General features: G+C 49.0%; 8 protein-coding genes across 8 annotated transcripts; 5 read left to right on the top strand and 3 right to left on the bottom strand.

Annotated features, from left to right (window-relative positions):
• Positions 1–627: 627 nt before the first annotated feature.
• N7509_001801 (metal-dependent hydrolase family protein) lies at positions 628–1929 on the top strand (the record flags this gene model as incomplete). The annotated part of the gene is made up of 1 exon (XM_056626438.1): positions 628–1929. One exon carries the CDS (start codon positions 628–630, stop codon positions 1927–1929), a length of 1302 nt encoding a protein of 433 aa, XP_056492233.1.
• A 1481-nt stretch (positions 1930–3410) lies between these two features.
• On the bottom strand, positions 3411–5410 carry N7509_001800 (acetyltransferase SAS4-like domain-containing protein; the record flags this gene model as incomplete). The annotated part of the gene is made up of 2 exons (XM_056626437.1): positions 3411–5075; positions 5159–5410. The coding sequence occupies 2 exons, from the start codon at positions 5408–5410 to the stop codon at positions 3411–3413; spliced, it is 1917 nt and encodes a 638-aa protein (XP_056492232.1).
• A 564-nt stretch (positions 5411–5974) lies between these two features.
• On the bottom strand, positions 5975–7781 carry N7509_001799 (cytochrome P450; the record flags this gene model as incomplete). The annotated part of the gene is made up of 5 exons (XM_056626436.1): positions 5975–6095; positions 6151–6374; positions 6430–6540; positions 6594–6947; positions 7020–7781. 5 exons carry the CDS (start codon positions 7779–7781, stop codon positions 5975–5977), a joined length of 1572 nt encoding a protein of 523 aa, XP_056492231.1.
• Positions 7782–8993: 1212 nt separating this feature from the next.
• On the top strand, positions 8994–13110 carry N7509_001798 (type I polyketide synthase; the record flags this gene model as incomplete). The annotated part of the gene is made up of 6 exons (XM_056626435.1): positions 8994–9667; positions 9721–10234; positions 10290–10413; positions 10469–11035; positions 11096–11545; positions 11609–13110. The coding sequence occupies 6 exons, from the start codon at positions 8994–8996 to the stop codon at positions 13108–13110; spliced, it is 3831 nt and encodes a 1276-aa protein (XP_056492230.1).
• A 425-nt stretch (positions 13111–13535) lies between these two features.
• Positions 13536–17198, top strand: N7509_001797 (KR-domain-containing protein; the record flags this gene model as incomplete). The annotated part of the gene is made up of 10 exons (XM_056626434.1): positions 13536–13614; positions 13677–13780; positions 13837–13933; positions 13983–14008; positions 14060–14917; positions 14970–15102; positions 15277–15332; positions 15393–15733; positions 15798–16275; positions 16332–17198. 10 exons carry the CDS (start codon positions 13536–13538, stop codon positions 17196–17198), a joined length of 3039 nt encoding a protein of 1012 aa, XP_056492229.1.
• Positions 17199–18191: 993 nt separating this feature from the next.
• On the top strand, positions 18192–19142 carry N7509_001796 (dihydrodipicolinate synthase family protein; the record flags this gene model as incomplete). Its single annotated transcript, XM_056626433.1, has 1 exon — positions 18192–19142. The coding sequence occupies one exon, from the start codon at positions 18192–18194 to the stop codon at positions 19140–19142; it is 951 nt and encodes a 316-aa protein (XP_056492228.1).
• Positions 19143–19812: 670 nt separating this feature from the next.
• N7509_001795 (beta-N-acetylhexosaminidase) lies at positions 19813–21603 on the top strand (the record flags this gene model as incomplete). The annotated part of the gene is made up of 1 exon (XM_056626432.1): positions 19813–21603. One exon carries the CDS (start codon positions 19813–19815, stop codon positions 21601–21603), a length of 1791 nt encoding a protein of 596 aa, XP_056492227.1.
• A 1394-nt stretch (positions 21604–22997) lies between these two features.
• Positions 22998–23276, bottom strand: N7509_001794 (uncharacterized protein; the record flags this gene model as incomplete). The annotated part of the gene is made up of 1 exon (XM_056626431.1): positions 22998–23276. The coding sequence occupies one exon, from the start codon at positions 23274–23276 to the stop codon at positions 22998–23000; it is 279 nt and encodes a 92-aa protein (XP_056492226.1).
• Between the last annotated feature and the right edge of the window lie 660 nt (positions 23277–23936).

Below are 23936 nucleotides of genomic sequence, written 5' to 3'. Positions count from 1 at the left end.
GCCTATTTATGCTGGTTGATCCGGGGTCGTCCACATGGGAGAGTCTGGGGCAAAGTATAAGTTGTGGCAAAAGTCGCATTGGGAATCGCCAAAGATAACAAAATATCGGAGATTCCCCCTTGGCCTTTCAATGACTCGTCAGCTTTAACAAAATTTATGCAATTCTGGAGCCATCAGTGGTCAAAACCCGGGGGAGAATCTGAGGAGCAAACGGACTAAATCGATCCCTGCCGATAGAACCAATCAGAATGAGAGAATCCGGGGTTTCATCTGCCCTGATTGGTCGTGTCGGCAAACAAGCCTATCTCCACACTGGTTCAATGCCTATGCGAGGTCGGATTGTGCTGCTTGAATACGCGAGCCTAGTCGTAAAAAGAATCAAGAATTAGTCTTTGAACCAGATGGTCTAACCGAGGTCACTTTGCGACCGGGTTCGGCGTGGCTGGTTGACTTCAAATAGCTGGCTGCGCACACTTGAATGCCCTCTATTCCCCAGGAATAATTTCAACCGTAAGTTGCTCTCAGAAAACAGACACTTGTCTAGCTGCCTGGTTTCCCGACGAATTGCTGACATCTATTTCCACTCCCAGACCATTTTCGAAGTATCCAACTGAAATCCTCGCCGCCATGGACCTCACTCGAGTTATCAAGCCCTGGAAACTTCAACCACAGAAAACGCGCGTGCTTGTGAACGCGACAATCATCGATCCCGTCAAAGGAGAACTCATTCCGAATGCATCCGTGAAGATCTCAGGCAGTCAAATCGTTGGTATTTCTACCGATGGATCGTCCGCGCTCAGAGAAGATGTACCTGAGGAGAATATCGTGGATCTGGAAGGAAAATACCTCTGCCCAGGGCTAATCGACTGCCATGTACACATCGCAGTAGTGCCTGGCGAAGCGGACCTGCGCGCCTACAAAGATATGACGGAACGCATTAGTCTTCTCCGTCAGCCTCACGTTTTGAAGACCATGCTCAGTCGCGGTTTCACATCAATTCGAGACTGTGGAGGTGCCAGCGGGGCGATGAAGGAAGCAGTCGAGGAAGGCGTTCTACCGGGCCCACGAATGTTTATTGCAGGCTTTGCCCTCTCACAGACTGGTGGTCATGGTGATATGCGGGGGCCACACGATGAGCAACTCTGCTGTGGCGGTTCTGTTTCCGGTATTAGTCGGATTGTGGATGGACCGGCAGAGTGCTACAGGTATGCACGCGACGAGCTTCGAAAGGGAGCCGATTTTATTAAGATTATGGGAGGTGGAGGTGTCGCAAGCCCGACGGATCGCATCGAACATGTGCAGTTCTCGGATGAGGAGATCAAGGCTATTGTCACGGTCGCGAAGAATGCCGGTACATACGTCACAAGCCACAGCTATACGCCTCAAGCTATTCAACAAGCCATCAACCTAGGTGTTCGAGGCATTGAACATGGCAACCTTATCGATTTGGAGACTGCCAAGTTGATGGCGGAGAAGGGTGTTTTCCTTACCCCGACTCTGATTGCCCACGTTATGTCGAAGCAGATGAATTTCCTGCCAGCTGAGGGGGCCGCGAAAAACGACGAGGTCCTTGAGAAGGGGCTAAGGGCGATGAAAATGGCTGTCGACTGCGGTGTCACGGTTTGCTTCGGCAGCGACCTTCTCGGGCCAATGCACTTTGCACAGAGCAAGGAGTTCTCCGTTCGCAGCAAAGTCCTCACCCCACTTCAAATCCTGCAAAGCGCGACTATTAATGCCGCTCGTCTTGTGATGCAGGAGGATCGTCTTGGCCAAATTCGCGAGGGATTCGCGGCGGATGTATTGGTGCTCAGCCGGAATCCGTTGGAAGATATCACAGTCCTCGACAGGGCGGATGAAACTATTCTGAGTGTTATCAAGGATGGAAGAGTCTTCGAATCACGAGTGGATGGTCTAGAGAGAGATATCTAATTAATCGCCATCTCCTCATTAATAAATCACAAATACTATTATTTCGGCCTGGGTCATGGCGTAATACCACACTGATAATCGAAAACAAGCTCGGCCACGTAGCTTCAATCAATGCGACTGTTCAAAGAAAAAAATATCATTAAATACCATCTCGATCACTAGCAGACTATCACTCAGTCTTTTGATAAGAGACATACCCGAAGGCCGAAGCAATGGGCCCCGCCGTCGAGTCTGTCTGTTCAACAATGCTCATCGATGTGACTGTCTCACATTGGACTGGAAACTGAGTTTCTGGGCGTCTTTGCCACAGATGTAAAAGCCCTGGCCCACTTGACGTGTTTTGAAGGATTTCCATATTACATAGTGAGATCTGGGAAAACCCTGTGATGGTTGGTCCAAACCTCCCCGGTTTGGTCGGGGGCTGCCGATCTCGATCCTTCGTGGGGTCTAAAGTTATCTGATCGATCCATGCCCCCAGTGTTGCATCCTTCGGGAACAGCACAGCCTCGCCGAAACAAAGCTATGTGAAAGTCGGATGACTCGTAGCTTTGATCTCGCTTGGTTCAAGTTGGGGTTCACTCAGCCATGGAGTTGAAAATAGTGTTTCGGATATCGGGCATCATCAGATCCCCGCTGATGTATAAATAGCCCAATTGCTTGACATGTTGTTATACTCTCCTTACGCACGCAAACCTGACTTTTTCTATCATCTTTTCCCTACTCCGTACATCCAACTTGTTAAAAAGTACAATCCTCATTTTACAATGAAGTTTTTCGCTGTTATTGCTGTCGCCTTGATGGCCGCGGTTGCCCAAGCCGATACCTGTGCTGGTAGTAAGTATACATGTTCTCTATCTATGTTCTTGTTCACTGACTGAATTCGAATAGTCGGAGGTGGTTGTTCAACCATGGCTTGCTGCGATGGCCGGCCCTGCGCGTATGACATGCAAACCCACAACCTGATCTGCAAATAAGCGCCATGACGAGGCTTCCTTCATTTTTAATTGGATCAAACCGGGCCTGCGAGCCTGGGATTAGTGTGAAATGGAACGTGCCATAGACACAAAATGTATCAATAGGCAGCTTTTGCCATGTGTCGTCGACTTAATAACCTCAAACGCAATTATGAATGACATACCTCCCCGTATCATACTAGGCTATAACTACCCTGTACCTAGGCTCATGTATCTTCATCATTCAAATTTATTGTGTGTCGGTAGAGAGCAAGTTCATACTCTATTTCATTGAGATCCTATGAGCTATACAGACCTAGCCAACATCCCACCCTCCCACAACCAACGCCACGCCTGAAAAAGTCAAAAAGAAGCGAAACCCCCCCACTTAAATAAAGAAGATACACCAAATATGATATGGCATGTCCAGAACGCCGAAATGCTATCATACAAGGATCATACAAGAGGCGAATACATAAAGACAAGGTTGAAGATACAGACGGATTATGGTAATGATGATACATAGTCCTAGATGGAAGACGTATACATCATCCACCGCGACTTTGCCGTTTCAGCCGCCGCATCTGCCGCCGTGATGAGTATATGGCCTCTTCTGTCAGAATTTCGGGCGGTGGCTGGAAATCTTGCTCCTCGGCTTCTGGAATTGGGTGACCGAATGCGAGAATTGTTTGGTTGTGACTGTGGGGTGTGCCATTTATTACGGCGACGGCGGTGTTGCGAGTGCTTCGTTCTTCGAAGAAGGATGTGAAAGGCTTGTCGGGGGGGGGGAGGTAATGGGGGAAGGGCGGGGGCGGGAGTTGAGGAGGATATAAAATTCATGTCGAGGAGAGTTTTCTGACGCTTGACCGGATCTTTTGTGTTTGTGGTAGTGTTTGGTGTGTCTTTGCTTTTGCTGGCAGGTTTTGTATGGTCATCTCCAGGCCTGTTGCCCGGTTTGCGATTTTCTGAGATAGATTTGCGGTGCTTGGCTACTGACGCTGAGCGCGCTTCCTGGTGCAGTTGCCGGGCTGCCAGTGCATCCACATCGTGGGGATCTGGCGGAGTGCTAGGCGTGTCCGTTAATGGTGAGCCTTCCTCGCTGACTTCTTCGGGGGCTTGAGGTCGTTTTTGTGATCGTGGGCGGGGGCGTGGTTGGGAATCCGTTTCCTCAGCAAGCAGCAGTGGCTTGTCTTTAGACATCTTCCGACGTTTTTCCTCGTCCTTCCAAATTTGAAATTTGTTGACTAGCGCGACAAGTTCCTGGATGAGTATTTGGCGCTTTGGTTCATATAGACTCTTCTCGTTCTCGTGGATACCAGTCAACCCCATTACACGCAGCCAGTCTTGACCGCGTAGATCTTCGAGCAGCCGATCAAGCTGTTGTTTCTCATGTTGGGCGCGATCTCGCTCGATATTTCGCAATTGTTTCTCCTGGCGTTCGAATTTACGATGCGCGCGGAAGTATAGTTCTTCATTCAAGGGGTCGACCGCAGGCGCACGTAATGCGGAGTTTGGAAGATCGATCACTTTGCAACGATAAAGGTTTTGTAGTGGGTTTCCGAATGGAGAGGGATTCGGGGTAGAAGGCAAGGGTAGAGGCTCCGAGAGATCGTGTATCAAAGCAACAGTTGTACTAGCAGCTAGTGACTCCACTAGACCCCTAGTTAGCTTCTTAATGCGCAGTTTCGGAGACAATCCAGACTTACCAGGCTTCGGGTCGTCGAGGCTGATTATCTGCTCATAATTATAGAAGTATTGGGCGAGTTCACTCTTGGAGCGAGAGCCCGTGTCGGTAGAGCGCAGCGAACGCCTTTCTGTCCCAGTTCGCGCCGACGCGTCTTGCTCTTGTTCAACCCCGAGTTCACTTTGCTGCTTCGGTTGGAGCCCCCCTACGTCTGCGATATTCCTCGTTGATTGTGACGCGTCCTTGCTCTCCGCGACATTATCCGGTTCCCCCGCGTTCGGATCGGGATTGTTCCGTCGGGTGGTACGACTGGTGGCGGGCGAACTCAGAGAATCTGCCTCTAACTCTCGTATATCACTTGAGGGTTTGGGGGTCGGCCTGGTGGGTTTATTGGCCGGGAGGGGTGAGATGGTGTCCAATGGGTCCGGCGATTCTCGCGCATCCGAGAGGAAGAGGGAGATGCCCCCAGAAGGTCCATCTCGGTCGGCGAGCGCACGGGGGGGTCTTGGCTATGCCATTACCATTTACGCGAGGATTTCCCGCGGTGTGAAAATGGGAGGATGAGGCAATGCTATCGGCCGAGGAGTTGGACATGCGGCGGGCGCGACGTGTGGCGGTCCACGGGCGCGCGACCTTCGGGGAGGGATTGGGTCTGAGTTTGCCGTGGGGGGGATTTGTGGTCGGGGGTAGTCGTATCTAGGCAGTCAGGGGAGCTCTGGCGACGACGCCGGCCAACCTCTTGCTGGAGGCGCTGTCTCTTCATGGGTGGTGCCCCGTTGTCATCGGAGTGGTCGTCGGGAGTCCGTCGCACAGTACCGCGAAGAGAGCACGACAGAAGGGCCATTGCTCGACGAAGGGAGGGGAGAAGCCAATTAGCCCAAAGTCATAGTGTGGTCGCCTTCTATTGTAGGCTGCTTTAGATTGGAGCCGAGTCCGTCGCAGGGTGGTGGTCGGCGCGGGAGGAGAGGAGAAGATGTTGCGAGGAGGTTCTTGGCGGGTCGGGGAGGGATGTGAGTATACTCCAGTATAGTATAGTATAGTATAGTTACTACCACTCCGTATACTCTACGCAATTAATACATCTAGATCTATTTATTGACTGTTTCAAATTTGAATGTATAGGTACTGGTACATCCCAGTGTTAATATTTACACTTCCTTGGAGCTTCGCATTATCACTACTAGTTAACTAGTAGCCAAGGAGTAATATTATATTTTACTTCCACCTTCAATAGCCACGGCACTTGCTATGTCTACTACCTAGGTAGTAGTAGTAGTAGTAGTAGTAGTAGTAGTAGTAGACACTTGAATACTATCTAGTACTGGTACTTTCATGGATATTGGTACATCTGGACATTCCAAGGTTGCTAGTAAACCAGACATACCCGCGTGAAGCCACCTTTATTGAGCTAGTAACGGTATTCCTCCAAGACTTTCACCTGGATGTTGTTCAAGCCATCTCCTGTCTGTCCTATAAAGTTGTCACGCTTCATTTCAACATTCCTCTCGGTAGTCTCATAGAGTTCAAGACTATAGCGACGTAGTAAAGTACCCAAAACGAGATGCATCATCGCCCAGGCCATACTAGATTTTGTCAGTCATAATGGTCCACTTGAGTTTCAAATCATGAATGAAGTCATACTTTTGTCCTACGCATCCGAGTGTCCCTTTCGAGGCGGGAACAAGATACTTTTCTTGTTTGCGCAAATCATCCGGATTCAAAAGCCAACGTTCAGGCTGAAATTTCAAAGGCTCCGGGAATAGGTTTGGGTCTCGAAGGATAAAATACGTCGACATGCTCACATATGTCTATTCTTCATCATCAGCATACTCATTGTCAACTTGAAGGGACAAAATCACTAACTCCAGCTGGAATCAGCCAGTCTTGGTATTGTAGAATCTCATCAGGTGCTGAACGAGGAAGACGAGTTGTCACGACGGACGAAAGACGGAGACCTTCTCTTATGGTTGCAGTCTGCTCTTAGTTAGGCTGAGGAAATATCTTGCAATGAATAGAAAGTTACTCACAAGATACGGGAGGCGCTGGAATTGTTCGAGGGTGGACACCGTATCCGGATCTGAAATAGTAAAAAGCTCCTCCTTAAGCCTTGCATAGACATTGGGGTTATTAAGTATGTGGAACAGCGTAATTGCAAGAGCTTGTGCAGGTGCATCCGTGCCAGCCATCATCAGGAAAATAGCATCATCTTCCAAACGTGTCAGTTCTTTCTCACTCTGAGGTATCTCCGAGTCTGCCAGAATGTTGGGATACATAGACCTCGCCGGACCAATTTGGGGTATTTTGGCTTGTGCCAAAACCTTGTCGCTGTGTTGAATTTGCCAGTTATTATCAATTGCGACTCTAACCATTTTTCTGACGTCCTATACAAATTAGCTACCGGCCTTACCGAGCTCAAGACTATCAAATGGAAGCAAAGGGAGCTTGTAGCTTACACTTTCAAAGTCAAGGATATACCCGAATGCCGGAACAACCCATGCAGCCAGAGAGGGAAACATGTGAGCAAGTGGATTCAATAACGGAAAGTGCCTATTTATCAGACAAAACGAAAACATGGAAGTCAGTCGGATCTTCCAAGTTGAGCTTGGCTCCGACTCGTTGAGAGAGTGAAGACCAGCTTGGCGACCGAACGCATGCTGAGACACAGTATCACTTGTAAAGGAATAAAATGGCGCATGAACCTCTAATGGTCTCATGGTCACGGCCGATATAGAGAAGTATTGGCAAAGTGCTTCCACGTTGGCGCGTATTATCGGTTCAAATTCTTGGATCGCGTGCTTCTTGAAGAACTGACCCATGACCTTTCTCCGGGCACGATGAAGCTCATAGCCATCCGTCGAGAATATCGCACCAGGGAACCCAATAAAACTGAAATCAGGATCCTTGTTACGATGTTTGCCTGGGCCCGCGTAAACAGTACTATAGTAGTCCGGGTCCTTAATGTGGATCTCAAAGGGGGTTATACGAACAACAGGGCCGTATTGTTCATGGAGGCGATCGATGTGCCAAGTAAAAGTACCACCTTTGATAATTTGATGATAGATCTCATAGAGTCCTGTTGCAGCTGCTAGGCGAGGGCCAGGGAATTTTGCCAATGGACTGAGACAAAGTCGGTAGAAGACGAGGCCTGCAGCATAGAGCAAGATGATAAAGGCCAGAACAGAAGCATTTGCCAGGTAGCCGGAGCTATAAGACATGATGGAACGAATAGCGTGGAAGTTATAAGCCAAATTCAAGGATGGGTCTTTCTAAGGTTATGAATAGAGCTCAAAGAAAACTTTGGGATCCCCTGTCGTGGAGCAGGAAGTAAACAGAGTCGATCTGATCTTGGACTTGTGCAAGGTTTTGATAGGAGCACAGTATTCTCCTTGTATTATAAATTACTACTCCATATCATATGCATAGCCAGTGATGCACAGCCCTGTACTAACTTCGAACCTGTACCAATTGACAGTCACCACCAATGGTGATTTCCAACCACATGTAGAGATCGCCCTGCTCGTACCTTCAGTCAAACTCAAGCATCAATTCAGTCACTAATACTCCGTACGTTACACATAATCACAGTGATCTTCCAATAGATTCATCTGCGATAGTGCTAAGCGAAAAATACAGAATTTAATGCGATATCGGAGCACGTACTTCTGATGATCTTTCAATAATGTGACGTGTGATGCTACTCAAAAAAAGCATATAAAAAGTAACGCGACGTCGCCACAATTCAGCCTTTTACTACGTATCTGCTGCAGGTTCCAAGGAAGACTTCTGTATGTATATTCCGCACTCCGTAAGCTAATGGGCAATAATAGTATTATCCACTGGGATCGGCCTTCTGGTTTAACTTTTGTTATTTGCTACTGGCAGAGTGTGTAGTATGTCAAGCTGGAAATGTTGAGGCCCTCAGGCCTCAAGCAAACAGGATTCCATGCCTTTCCATGTTTATATAGGTCGTTCGCTCTCTCTCTCTCTCTCTCTCATTTTCGCCCGCCACTTTTGTCCTTGACCTTCAATCGCATAGCTCCAGCACTCTCGTCCGTCATGGCTGTCGTATCTCATTATGTTCAAGAGACGACCAGTCGATTACCAAATATTGGCGCATACGGCCATGTCGATCACTGGGAAGAGAAGTGGGAGAGGCATTCCACTAAGGCCACGCTATCGCAAGCTGTGGCATAATTTATTTTTTTCTTCTTCCTTTGTCCCGTGTCTTGTGCACAGACTCCATGTAACCTGTTCCTCCTATACTCCGTACCTCTGTTCGTATTATTTGGGAGTACCTATTCGCGTATAAAGCCAAGGAACTCGCAACTAGCACTCTCCTTGCGTTGCACCCGGACATTTTTCGATACAATTCTTATTTCCCAGACGATTCACATCCACCTCAACCTACTATATACAGGTCAAAAGCCATGGGTTCTATCGGAGTTGAAGTATCCCATGATGGCGATACCAACCGCGACTTCTTTGAAGTTGACGCGGAAAACGCCCATCTCTCCGAAATTCCGGCCAAGGCAACATTGGAACCAACGGCAATTATGGGGTCTCGCAGCAATGGCAATTCAAGCCAAAATAGCGCGATAGATGACTCTGTAAATACAGTACCGATTGCCATCGTGGGAATGGCCATGAGACTTCCAGGAAATGTACGCTCGGGAGAAGACTTCTGGGATCTCCTATGCAGCAAGAGGGATGTGGGCAAGGATATCCCCGAAGATCGTTTCAACATTGACGCCTTTCATAGCTCTTCGAATAGTCGCGGGATTAAGACTAGGCGTGGTTTCTTTCTAGACCAGACCTTAGCTGATACGGACCCTTCTGCTTTTGGTATGGCAAAGACCGAAGCGATGCAGATGGACCCTCAACAAAGGCTGCTCTTGGAAGTTGTGTTCGAAGCATTTGAGAATGCCGGTGCAACTGACTTGCATGGAAAGGATATCGGCTGTTTTGTTGGAACTTTTGGGGAGGATCATTTGGAACTTTCACTTCGAGATCCTCTATCAATTGATAGATATCACGTTTTCGGCTCAGAAGACTTTGCCCTCTCAAATCGGATTTCTCATGAATATGACCTCCGTGGTCCTAGGTATGTCAGCTGCTGCACACCAAAAGCGTGAAAAGCTAACCAGGGGCGATTAGTGTAACAATTCGAACCGCTTGTTCGGCATCCATGACTTCCTTACACGAGGCCTGCAATTCAGTCTCTTCAGGAGAAAGCTCGGCGGCTATTGTTGCGGGCTCGAACATGATAATGGCACCCACCATGACCGAAGGCATGTCTGCAAATATGGTGCTCTCCCCAGACGGAGAATGCAGAACTTTTGATGCGGATGCAAATGGGTACGCTCGCGCTGAAGCTGTGAATGCAGTTTACATCAAGAAGCTAGATGATGCTATTCGAGACGGCGATCATGTCCGTGCCGTCATCCGCTCAACCATGGCAAATAACAATGGAAAAACGAAGAAATTAGCTGTCCCAAGTTCAATGGCTCAGGAAAGATTGATTCGAAGGACTTACCAAAGGGCTGGAATTGCCGATCCTTCCAGGACAGGCCTGTTTGAGTGCCACGGGACTGGTACTCAGGCTGGTGATCTTGCGGAGGCAGAAGCCATCGCAAGGATCTTTGGCACAAAAGGGGTTCATATGGGCGCTGTTCGTCATGTTGCCTTTTTTTCTCATATAGCTCAATGGCTTATCGTGTCACTAGGTCAAGTCAAACATAGGCCATTCCGAAGGCGCGTCTGGACTTACCAGCATCATCAAGTCTGTTCTTTGCTTAGAACATAAAGCAATTGCTCCAAACATGCGCTTCCAAACCCCAAACCCAAGAAGTGAGCCTCACTCTCTAAAACTGCATCTTGGAGTTGCCTAATTTGCGTTATCTAGTCCCTTGGAAGGAGGCCAATCTACAGGTGGCAGAAGATGTGATTCCTTGGCCCGAGAGCCGCGAGGAAAGAGTGAGCGTAAACAGCTTTGGGATTGGAGGGTCAAATGCTCATGTTATCTTGGAATCTACGTCGCTTCATCAAACGGCAGCACGTGGTAATACCGAATCCCTGAAACATGATTCTCCAAAGCTATTGGCTCTATCCGCAATGAATCCAAATTCTTTGCAATCCAGGACGCGACTTCTGCAAAATTACCTTCAGAGCCGAGAGGTAAATACTCAGGACTTGGTTCATACCCTTGGAACTCGGCGCCAGCACTTGCGACACCGTGCATTTGCAACCTTTCAAGGAACACAGATCGATTCCAATGCTCTGAAGTACCAGATTGCTCATGCGCCCGGTGCACCAGTGGAATCTCTTACCTTTGTCTTCCCGGGTCAGGGGTCCCAGTGGCCAGGTATGGGGAAGGAACTCTTCGCCTCATTCGATGTGTTCCGAGAAAGCATTCGACGCCTGGACCAAGTCCTAAAAGGTTTAACCCAGCCACCCATTTGGTCCATAGAAGGTAAGAAATCCTGCTAACTCTAAAAGCTGATCCTATCCTGATGCTGATGCCTATTACTAGAAAAAATCACCACAGTTGGTGACCCATCCTGCTTTTCCAGGGCTGAATTTGCACAACCACTGTGCGCTGCAGTTCAGATTGGACTTATCAATCTGCTTTCTTCGTGGGGTGTCAAACCAAAAGCTGTAATTGGACATTCCAGTGGCGAAATAGCTGCAGCATACGCGGCAAGCGCCATTACTCAAGATGCAGCTATACTGATTGCGTATTGCCGAGGCCAAGCTACAAAAGCCTATCTGCAGCCTGGTAGCATGGTGGCTATTGGGCTAAAGAAGGAGGTCGTTCAACACTTTCTTGAGCTTGGTGTTTGTGTTGCATGCGAAAATAGCCCGCAAAACGTTGTCATATCTGGCGATCAGGATGCTATCGCCCACACTGTGGATCTGATCAAAAGTGAGCATCCGGATGCATTCATTGGCTATCTCAATGTAGAAACAGCCTACCACTCTCGTGAGTATTTCCATGCCTAGGCAGAGCTTTTTTAAAAACCAAAAATAGCTAATGAATACATAGATCATATGGCAGAAGTGGGCCCCGAATTGGAGAAAATGCTTCAATCTCAGTTCCGCTTCGACACTCCCAAAATTCCAATGTATTCTACTGTTCTTGGTAGAGCATTGACTAAAGAGGATCAGTTGAATGCGCACTACTGGAAGCAAAATCTAGAGTCCCCAGTCCTCTTTTCAACCGCTGTTTCGGAGGCCCTTCAGGCCATGAGCCACGGAGTCTCTTGCTTTGTCGAGGTTGGACCTAACTGTACCCTTTTGGCTCCTATCAAACAGACTGTCCGGGCCCAAGGCCTCAAATCTCAGCCGCGCTATGTGCATACCCTACAGAAGGATCAAGACCAAGCAATCAATATCCTCGAGGCCGCTGGTAATTTGTTTTTAAATGGGGTTCCCATCTCATTTGAAACTATAAATGGCACCGGAAATTGTTTAACGGATCTTCCACCATATCCTTGGGATTACAGTATTCAACAATGGAAAGAGAGCCGCGTCTCTAAAGAGTGGCGTCTCCGAAAGTTTCCGCATCATGAACTTCTCGGGTCTCGGGAGATGGGGTCAAATGACCTTGAGCCCTCTTGGAGAAACATACTTTCGCTTGAAAACAGCCGCTGGCTCTGTGACCATAAATTTTCCGGCGCAATTGTGTTCCCTAGCGCTGCGTATATCGCTGCAGTTGCTGAAGCCGTCCGTCAGATTTCAAGCAAAACCGCGTACTCATTTCGTGATATTTTTATCAAGAACGCACTATTTCTAGATGAAGATCATGACGTGGAGGTTATAACTGTTCTCAGACCAGTTAAGTTGACAGACATTTTGGACTCGGAGTGGTTTGAATTCTCCGTCAGTACATATAATGGAAAGGGCTGGACTAAGCACTGCACTGGACAAGTCATAGGAGTTGAAGGCCCTGTGCGCTCTGAAATCCAACATGAAACATATCATCGACAAGTTAACTCTCCTACCTACTACGAATCATTGAGAAAATCTGGCCTTGACTATGGACCGCACTTCCAAGGTCTGGAGAACATTACGGCCGACCCAAATAATCGAAGAGCCACAGGGAATCTCACCAGCGGAGTGGATATCGATGAGCTGGAAACATATGCCATTCATCCAACAATAATTGATAAAGCTCTGCAACTGATCGGAGTAGCGGGTACTCGGGGTCTTGCTCGTGCGGCCGACAAGATAGCTGTCCCAATCTCCTTTGAAAGGATATACCTGGCATCCGCTGGTTTGCACGAAACTTTTGCGACTGCGATTTGTACCAGTGCAACGGACGGGAATGTTTTCGGCGACACATTTGCACACTCCAACAATGAATCATTACTCGAGATCCAGGGTGTAAGGTTCTTCGTAGTGGAGGACACAGAATCTGTGCTTAGTGGTTCATCTAATGCCATCTGGTCCGCTCATACGGACTGGAAGCCCGATATCGAGTTCCTTCCGATGTCCACACTCTTGCCCCCGCCAATTCGCTTCGACCCAAAGCTTTCCAGATATTAGAAGAATTGGTGGCATTACATCTAATTAAGATGTGGCACTCCATTGGAAATACCGCTCCAGCGGAAGCCCACTTGAAAAAATGGAAGCAATGGGTAGAGAATCAAATAACGACCTTTCACGCGGGTGAGCATAAGTTGATACCTGCTAGTGAAACCCAAGAATGGATGACGCTGTCAGTAGGCCGCATCTCGTCTCTAATCGAAGAGAAAGAAACACGCGCTGCCATGGAAGTATTGCCAAGTCACACTTTTTTGGCCGGATTCTTGCACAGGCTTGATGACTCGATCCTAGAAATTCTCCAAGGACGACAGGCTGTGCTGGATGTTTTGATGAAGGATTCAGGTCTTGTGAATTATTACAATTGTCTATCGGAACTCACAGATTGCGGAGAATTTTTGTCTCTGCTGGGGCATTCAAACCCCAATATGCGAATCCTCGAAATTGGCGCAGGCACAGGAGCATTTACATCAATTATTCTGGAAGGCTTGAAAGCCCCGGCAGGTGGTATGATGTACTCTGAATATGTGTTCACTGATATATCCGCTGGTTTCTTTTCCCGGCCAAAGAAAGGTTTGACAAGTTTCCTGGGGTTACATTCAAGACGCTCGACATCACCAAGGATCCTCTAGAGCAGGGGCTTGGGTGCTTTGATTTAGTCGTGGCATCTAACGTATGTTTAAATTAAATAAATCGCCCTTGCTGAAATGGCTTTTAACCGTGTCCCAGGTTCTCCATGCGACACCAACACTTCACCAAACACTCCTTAACACTAGAAAGCTTCTCAAACCAGGGGGTTATCTTTTCCTCCAGGAACTTTGTCCAGGTGCGCCGCTATTATTGCGACTTCTCCTACCCAGCTAATTAATTTCTAGAAATCTCGATAACCGATTCGATCATGGTGAGTTTAAAATATCAATACACATGAAGTCAAAGTGCTAAAAGAAATAAGGGCCTTCTTCCGGGATGGTGGGTTGGGCATGATGATAATCGCCCAGACAGACCCTACGTACTACCAGAACGGTGGGACAAAGAGCTTCTAGCAGCAGGCTTCAATGGTGTCGAGGCACTTTCTTACGACAATGTGAAGCCATATCATCAAACCGCCAATATGATATCTCGGTCTCCTATAGCTTCCATTCCGGAACGCGAGGTGGGATTTCTTTACAGTGGAGTCAAAGACATCGAAGCCTGTATAATTGAGAAGGCCTTTACGGACGATGGATTCAAGATCACATGGTTCACTCTTGGGGAGCCCCTCGCTTCCAATCAGAATATCGTCTCTCTGTTGGATCTAGGAGACTCTCCGTTTCTCGCCGACATCTCTGAGCAATCTTTCACATCACTCCGTAACATACTATCAGAATCATCGCCCAGCAGCATTCTCTGGATCACTCGAGAGGCTCAACTACGGAATGATGACCCACGCCGGGGTCTAATCCTTGGTTTCGCGCGATCGATTCGGTTGGAATTTTCTCTTCGATTTGCCACCTTCGAGATACAAACATTGGATTCAAATATCCTTAAGTCGCTCATCAAAGTTGAGCAACGAATGCAGGACGCAAACTCAGAGGATTCGGAGCCAGATTATGAATATGCAGTTCGAGGCGAGAACGTTTCTGTTTGCCGGTACTATCCTCAAGATATCACGACGGTTGATGTGGCAGAGTCGGAATCCAATCGATCCAAGAAACTCAAAATTGGCACATGTGGTCTGATGAATACCCTTGAATGGGTGCAAGAAGATATTAGCATACCAGGCCAGGGTGAGGTTCAAGTCGACATCAAGTACATTGGTCTCAACTTCAAGGTATGTTTGGTATTGCCTTTGAGCCATGAGTAAAATACTGATTTGGACGCAGGATATCATGAATGCCATGGGCTTTGTAGGCCAGAAAGGCGACATTGGATATGAAGCGACCGGCATAATCAGGAGCGTTGGTCCCGGCGTACACCACCAGGATTTCAAGCAGGGAGATCCTGTTTGTGTTCTCGGTTCGTCACTTCTACGAACATCTGCTGTTGTTAAGAGCGTCAGATGCTATAAACTTCCCACTGGAATCTCTCTTGAAGATGCAGCGACCGTCCCATGTGTCTATTCTACGGTGGTATATTCATTGCTTACTCTGGGTCGCTTGGAAAAAGGGCAGAGTGTATTGATTCATTCAGCCTGCGGTGGTGTGGGACTGGCCGCAATCCAGATTTGCCGTATGGTTGGCGCAGAGGTAAGTTAATAGAACGTCACTGCGAAAGAGTATTGGTTAGCTGATAAACCTTGGAATTAGGTATTTGCAACTGTCGGAAGTGAGCTCAAGGCAGATTATCTCGTCGAGAATCATAGCATCCCCCGAGAGAATATCTTCAACTCGAGAGACTCTGGTTTCAAAGAAAGTACTCTACAGAGAACCGGCGGGAGGGGAGTGGACATCGTCTTAAACTCCCTCTCTGGAGAACTTCTCCACGCTTCATGGGAAACCGTTGCAGAATTTGGTACAATGATAGACATTGGGAAGCGAGACATGATGGGTCATGGGATGCTTCGTATGCGCACTTTTCTCGCTAATCGTTCATTCTTTGGCGTCGATCTTGATGCACTGGGTATCAATCGGCCCCTGGAGTTTGTAAGGTACGTTGAAATTCCGTGGCTGAAATAAAATAAATCACATTGCTAACATAATATTCTGCTTTAGAATCTTGAAGCAGGCCATGTCATACATCGAAGAAAAGAAAGTTCGGCCAATTCATCCCAGGACAATATTTGATGCCGCTGATGCGCAAGCTGCCTTCAGGCATATGCAAACTGGCCAACACATGGGGAAGATCATTATCAAAATTCCAGACGACACCTCTCAACTTGCCGCCTTTAAATATGAAACCCCACTGTCGCTTTCGCCGGATGTTTCGTACCTTATTGTCGGCGGACTTGGAGGCCTGGGCCGAGCTACGTCAAGATGGATGGTTGAAGAGGGCGCAAAAAGCCTAGTGTTTCTTTCACGGTCGGTAGAGCTGACTCCGGCACGCAAAAATTTCATTGAGGAGCTCCAGATCATGGGATGCACCATACATACTGTGGCTGGGAGTGTTGCAAATGTCGAAGATGTACAGAAAGCCATCGATCTCTGTCCAAAGCCACTTGCTGGCATCATCCAACTGGCTATGACTCTGAGGGTAAGAAGAATAAGACGAAAAATTGGATAATGTCTGAAGCTGATAATAATCGCTAGGACCACACATTCGCAACTATGACCCACGAAGCCTGGCAGGATTCTCTCGCTCCGAAAGTCACCGGAACATGGAATCTGTATCAAGCTACTCGGGAAAGTAAGTTGGATTTCTGCGTGACGTTTGGCTCGATTGTCTCCGTATCTGGAAATGTTGGACAGAGTAATTATGCTGCAGCAAATTCCTTCCTTGGCTCGTTTACGAAGTATGCACGATCAACCGGCTACCCAACCGCTGTTATTCAACTTGGAGCGATGGAAGACATTGGGTTTGTGAGTGAGAGCCCAGAGCTGCTGAAAAGATGTCGCGATCTTTCTCTTCAAACACTGAGGGAAAGGGATCTTATTCAAGGACTGCATGTTGCAATCAGACAGGCACGACTTGTTCGAACGGTCGACGAGCAGCAGAACATGGGCTCACTCATCATTGGATTACAGCCCATGTTTGGTAAAAGGCAAATCTCTGCGTATAAGAGCGACCGTCGATTTGCCCTTTATAATCGTTCTGACATGGACCTCGATCAGAAAGCGCCTTCTGAACTAGGCCGAATCCATCAATTCATTTCTGAAGTAGCGAGAGACCCTTCTATATTGGATCTTCAATCCTCGTTGGATCTGCTCGTTGAAGAGATTGCTCGCCTGGTGCATCCAGAAGAAGACCAAGACGAGTCACTTCAAGAAGCCGCGGAAATTACCATTGACTCTCTGATGACAATTGAGATTCGAAGTTGGTTACGGAAGACAATTGGTGCTGACGTCCCCACCTTGCAAATTACCAAGTCCAGGAACGTGGGAGGGCTCGCGTCGCTCGTGATCAAAGTTATGAAGGAGAAGCATAGCAAGGAGGAGGGTACAACCGAGAAGCAGTAAATCAGTCAAGCTTTTGTCTCTTTTTACCATTGGAAGGTGCTTGATTTGAATTTTGAATTGATACTGCTTGCGAAAGCTTCAAGTTTGCCCAGGTTTTCAACGAGATCCCTCTTTCCATCCAAACATAGACATCAACCAATCGAAGTATAGTGATACTTGGAGTATACGCGTGGCGAAGCAATCATGAACTCGGATACTGGCACTACTAGGTACTAAATTCAACTTGAACCTTGGAAGTCTTGAGTCTATAGCCTTCCTTTCATATTATTCCATTATTCCCAAGTATAGCATTAATTACAACCAGTAGTAGGATACTGAAGGGGTCGTCTGTTCCAATAACCGAAATGGTACGCGGGGAGTATTTTCATTATCCGACTCGGACCCTCACTAACCCTCAGCAACCCCCACACCTCAACGTGGGGTGACTCTATTCGTGAGACATCCACTTCAACTTGCCACCGTAGTCATGCGCCCAGAGACTTGAAATGGTGCATCTCAGATTCATTTCTACCAAGGTAAGACTAATATGTACCAGGACTCGACACGGACTTCCTTCCGATGGACAGCGATGAACAGCTTGGCCTGATATGACCAGCATGCAACCAGGAGACAACACCGAATCAACCCCGCATGGAAACGTGGGGGAAAGGCGATCAGGGATCAGGATGGAATGTGGATGAGGGGAGAACAGCGACTCGTCCGGGCTCTCCACTCCCTCCCCACGCGCCCGGCGTCAATGACTGTTTGGATGACCTTCAGGCGGAACATGAACGGCTAATCAGATCAGCGCTGGTGGGGGACGTGGGGGTTGAGCAATCCAACTGAGGTTATTTAGCTAGCCGGACGACCCCATGTTTCTTTTTCTGTTTCTGTTTCTGTTCCATTTTCCCCTCCATTATTCCCGGTAAGGCGCATCGCATCGACCCCCTGTCGTGTACAATGGAAATATCCCAAATTTTGCTGACTTCAAGTTGACTGCAGATCACATTCATCATGACGGCCAACGGTACTATCAAGCGGAATCCCCTCCCCCACGGTTTCTACGTGCCTACCGTAGCATTCTTCGAAGCCGACGAAGAAGTCGACCTTGCGACAGTCGAGAAGCACGCCGTCTATCTCGCCCGCAGCGGTGTCACTGGTCTCGTGACCCAGGGCAGCAATGGTGAAGCCGTCCACCTGGACCGCGACGAGCGCAATGCCATCACTGCCGCGACTCGCCGCGCCGTCGATGCCGCTGGCTACACCTCCATGCCAGTGATCGCGGGCTGCGGAGCTGCCTCCACACGCGAGACTATCCAGCTGTGCAAGGATTCAGGAGCAGCAGGTGCCGACGCGGTCCTGGTGCTACCGCCCAGCTACTACAAGGCGCTGGTGAACACCGAGTCGATGCACGCCCACTTCCGCGCTGTGGCCGATGCCTCCCCCATCCCCGTCCTCATCTATAACTTCCCCGGTGCCTCGTCCGGATTGGATCTCTCCTCAGACGATATCCTGACCTTGGCCAAGCACCCCAACATTATTGGTTGCAAACTCACCTGCGGTAACACGGGCAAGTTGGCGCGGATCGCCGCGGGCGCGAAGTCTGATTTCTTGACATTTGGCGGTTCCGCCGACTTCACACTGCAGACTCTTGTTGCTGGTGGTGCGGGTATCATCGGTGGCACTGCCAATCTTATTCCACGATCATGCGTCCGGGTGATGGAGCTGTATCGCGCTGGCAAGGTTGAGGAAGCACAAAAGCTGCAGGCCATTGTCGCCCGGGCGGACTGGGCTGCTATCCACGGTGGCTTTGTTGCGGTCAAGAGTGGGCTGCAGTCATATCACGGATACGGTGGTCTACCTCGACGTCCCTGTGTGGTGCCCTCTGCAACGGCGGCCGCGGCCATTCAGGAGGAATTCCGTGAGGGTATCGAGCTCGAGCGGAGTCTGGAGAAGTTAGTCTAGACATCACGGGAGATAATAGTACTAGCCTATAGTGATTAGCAGTCGCTAGAATGAATCATGATACCTTGACCTGACCTTGACCTGACCTTGACCTGACCTTGACCTGATCTTGACCTGATCTTAACCTTGACCCCGCAATTTCTAGAGGTACTGTAGCTTGAAAACAAGCCACTAGGGGGGGGCACGGGGCTCTTGATATATAGTGCTAGTATAGTACTAGTATGGAGGATGCGAATGCGAAGTTGAGAGAAGCGAGATGTCACTGTGGTATTCAAGTTCTTCTACTACTTCCCCTCTACTACCTAGCTAGGTACGAGTATCTCCCACTCCCTCCCGCTGTACCTTCACCTCCACACCTCCATACCTCCATACCTCCACACCTCCTTCTAATATGCCCAGGCCCAGCCGATGTCGCATGTGGAGGTGGATATGCCAGGTCGCACCTGACGATTGGGTCTGATTAGTCGGATGTAACCTGACAAACACCGCAAGACTGCCAGTGCCACTCTGAAACATCCAGGGATTTGTTTATCGAGAGAGATCCCACTCAGCCTGCATGCCGATCGGTGATCGGCATGTTCACTGCCCCCATAAATATTCCCTGTCGAGAACCTCCTGCTGGCCTCTCCTGTCTGTCTTCACCCTCATCATCCTTGTCGCCATAATCGCCATGAAGTTCTCCCTGTTCGGCGTGCTCGGTCTTCTCACCGCGGCCACTGCCGTCAAGGTGAATCCACTTCCCGCTCCCCGCAACATCACCTGGGGATCCAGTGGACCCATTGCCGTGAAACAACTCTCTTTGCACAGCTCGAGCAATGTTGTCTCCCACGATGACCTCAACAGTGCCTGGGAGCGCGCCTGGTCCGCCATCACCACCCTTCATTGGGTCCCGGCCGCGACAGAGGCACCCATTCCTCACTTCGACCCCTTTCCGACCCCGTCCGCGAATGCCAAACGCGATGCCTCCGCCGCAATTCACTCAGTACACCTCTCGGTCGCTAACGGCGATGCCGATCTGCAGCATGGCGTCGACGAGTCATACACCTTGGAAGTGACAAAGACATCTGGTCGTGTTAATATCAAGGCCAAGACTGTCTGGGGCGCGATGCACGCGTTCACGACCTTGCAACAGTTGATCATCTCCGACGGCCACGGCGGTTTGATCCTGGAGCAGCCGGTCAAGATCACGGATGCACCACTCTACCCGTACCGTGGTATCATGCTAGACAGTGGTCGCAACTTCATCTCCCTCCCCAAGATCTTGGAGCAGATCGATGGCATGGCCCTGTCCAAGCTCAACGTGCTGCACTGGCACATCGATGACGCCCAGTCATGGCCAATTCAAATGCAGACCTATCCCGAGATGGTGAAGGACGCCTACTCCCCTCGCGAAGTCTACACCAAAGCCGATATCCGACGCGTTATCGCCTACGCCCGCGCCCGTGCGGTCCGTGTCATTCCCGAAGTCGATATGCCCGGTCACTCCTCTTCTGGCTGGCAGCAGATTGACCCTGAGATCGTGGCCTGCAGTAACTCATGGTGGTCGAACGACAACTGGCCGCTTCACACGGCCGTTGAGCCGAACCCGGGTCAACTGGATATCATCTACAACAAGACCTACGATGTTGTGCGCAATGTGTACAACGAGCTGTCCGGTATCTTTACCGACAACTGGTTCCACGTTGGCGCGGACGAGCTTCAACCCGGCTGTTACAACTTTAGTACACATGTCACAGAGTGGTTCGCGGAAGACCCGTCGCGTACATACAACGACCTGGCCCAGGTCTGGGTTGACAAGGCTATCCCAATCTTCCGCGATGCAGGCAAGCACCGCCGCATCATGATGTGGGAAGACATCTTCCTCTCGACCGAAGCCGCCCACGACGTTCCCAAGGACATCGTCCTCCAGAGCTGGAACAACGGTCTCGGCAACATCGACAACCTCACAGCCCACGGCTACGACGTCGTCGTCTCTTCGTCCGACTTCCTATATCTGGATTGCGGCAAGGGCGGCTTCGTCACGAACGACCCTCGCTACGACGTGATGTCGAACCCGGACGCCAACACCCCGAACTTCAACTACCAAGGACCCGGCGGCTCCTGGTGCGCCCCTTACAAGACCTGGCAACGTATCTACGACTACGACTTCACGACCAACCTCACCGACGCCCAAGCAAAGCACGTCCTCGGCGCCGAAGCCCCCCTCTGGTCCGAACAGGTCGACGACGTAACCATCTCGAGCTCTTTCTGGCCGCGCGCCTCGGCACTCGGTGAGCTTGTTTGGTCTGGAAACCGCAATGCGGCGGGTCAGAAGCGCACGACTGAGCTCACCCAGCGTCTGCTGAATTTCCGGGAGTACCTCGTTGCGAACGGCGTTATGGCTACTGCGCTTGTGCCGAAGTATTGTCTCCAGCACCCGCATGCTTGTGACTTCTACTATAACCAGACTGCTATCGTTTGAGAGTAGATTGCAGGATCTGGATTAGGGCTGTTTTCTTTTCTTCTTATCTTCACTTGCCTCGTCTCTTATTTGATGGGCTGAGCTTGTGTTTTTTTATTGCATACTTTTAGCTTTTCTCCGATACCCAATTACATTGGTACTTTCTCTCATAACTTTCCACGCTCGTGGCTACTGGGCATTCTTTTATCTATCAGGACTCTTGGAACTTCATGCCACATTCTTTGGACATGTAGTTATATCTGCCTCGGCAGTTACCATAGGAAACTCAGTGCAGTAAAGAGCCTTTGAGGTTGGAAGCATGTCTACATCCATAGATCGTGGACGCACGATCCGCAACGAAGTGATCATTTGCGATTTAAACATATTATACTATTCAAAATATCTCAAACAATACCCAGAGCTTTAGATGGCAACCTGGGACAGTCTTTGTGGGCTTCAATTTCATTTGGACTGATGCATGGCCGGTAAAACCTCGTATACTTGCAACGAGGTAAGAAGTAAAGCTCTCTCATTCCCAGTATTCAATCTAATTCTCATTCCAATTGACACCCTAACCAACCTTGGAAGACCCAGGGCTTGGGGTAAAGCAAGTCTCGTTATCGACTACCTAGACACGCTAATGTAGTGCAACATCCCCAGACACGAAAGGGAAAAAAAGACACCATCCACAAACGGACATATACCTTCCTTTTTCACTATGTTCCTGTTCTCACCACCGGAGAACTCCAATAAGGTCCATCGCCGAGCGAGGTCATGCAGGTGAGATAGAAGGCACGCCCGCATGTGGCGCGGCGTGGCGTGCCCTCTGATCTTTCTTTCGGGTTTTGTCTGTCGGTGACACCGGTGGTTAAGTTTTGTGTTTGGTTTTGTTTGACTATACTATTCCTGTTAGGGGTATGGGGTTGCTTGCCAAGTGCTCACATCAGAAACCTGGGTACTGGTAAATACAGCGGGGAGGTGATGTGAAGTGAATTTCTCCAAGGATTGGATTATCCGGAGAATGCTCGCTAAACATCATGACAGAAGTACCGGCGTACCGGCGCGATGGCTGGGTTAGGTCAGATTCGACTGAATCGGGGTTCTGTGAAACTTTCCAATTTGTCCGTGGAGTGTGGGATTCGGAATAAGGCTGGGATATCGCGGGTTTAGATAAGATTTCGCTTGGAGATCCTTGTTATGGACTGACTTGGTGGCTTGGAATTTCAAGGTTGGTACGTACTTTTCTTTGGTTTCTACGGGCCCTCCGGGTACCCGTGTACATATACTCCAGGGCTAATATCTTCAAGGCACAATCCATGGATGCTGCCGGTTGACTTGTTCACAGCATGTGGCTCTATGCCTTCTTTGGTCTATAGTGAAATCATAGGAACCATTTATCACTCGGCTCGACTCGACTAGACTTCGTGCGACCGGTTCGGTTCCGGTTCTTTTGCCCGTTGCACGACGATGCAGGGAGGCTCGATTCGTCGGGTGTTTGGGATCGCATCTGCGCGTGTACCCGGGCACGAGGCCTTTTGTGAAACTTTTCTGTTTGTGGTGATTGACTGTATCGGTTTGAGGATGGAAGTTGTGTCGAGGGAAGGGGTGTTGGTGTTGGTGTTGGTGTTGGTCTTGCTGTTGGTGCCTTGTTTGATGAGACTTTTCTGGTCGTCTTGTATGACCATCTGTTTCATTTTGATGACAAGCTTGTTTCATGGTCGTTAATGTCTTGGTTCCTGTAAGAAGGGCAGGGTGGTAAGCAGTTTCGTCTTTCCAGAAGGGAAATTTCACACTTCAAATCATCATCAATCAAGTATATCCAGTTGTAATCCGTCAGTAGTTACCTTGGAAAGATCTGGTAGAGTATGTCATGTTCTCGTGATCTTGTTACACCCCATTGGACTTAGAACTAAGGTCTTACCGATTGTCTGATCCCCCGGTCTGCGACTAGATGCGCACGTTAGATTTGGTGGGGATCAAAATCACATAAGGACGTGTTCTTATAATGCCAGTGATATCCTTCCTAGTATCCTGTCAACCGAAACTAGTCATAAGACATATGATGTCAATTCACTCGGACTTTGCTGCTGTATACCTAGTATGCTTATTGGGGTTGCACAATACTATATCCTAGTCATATCGAAGAAGTCCTGGCAAGGCATTCAAATCGCGCGACAGCATCCAAAACTATACATCAGCAAATAAAAGCTTTCGAATTACGAGTTTGTATGGGACGCTTTGAACACTGGCATTCTTAATTACTCTTTTGCACCTGGACTGGAGTTGAACTGTATTCGGAGATATGTCCCAAACTGGATCCATATACTGCACATCTGACTGGACATTCATTTAGG

The sequence above is a fragment of the Penicillium cosmopolitanum genome, assembly GCF_028827165.1.
Source record: "Penicillium cosmopolitanum strain IBT 29677 chromosome Unknown utg000004l:1.0-4361866.0:1.0-4365735.0, whole genome shotgun sequence".
Taxonomy (NCBI): domain Eukaryota; kingdom Fungi; phylum Ascomycota; class Eurotiomycetes; order Eurotiales; family Aspergillaceae; genus Penicillium; species Penicillium cosmopolitanum.
The sequence above is the reverse complement of the archived record's forward strand: the minus strand, read 5'-3'. Positions and strand labels throughout refer to the sequence as shown.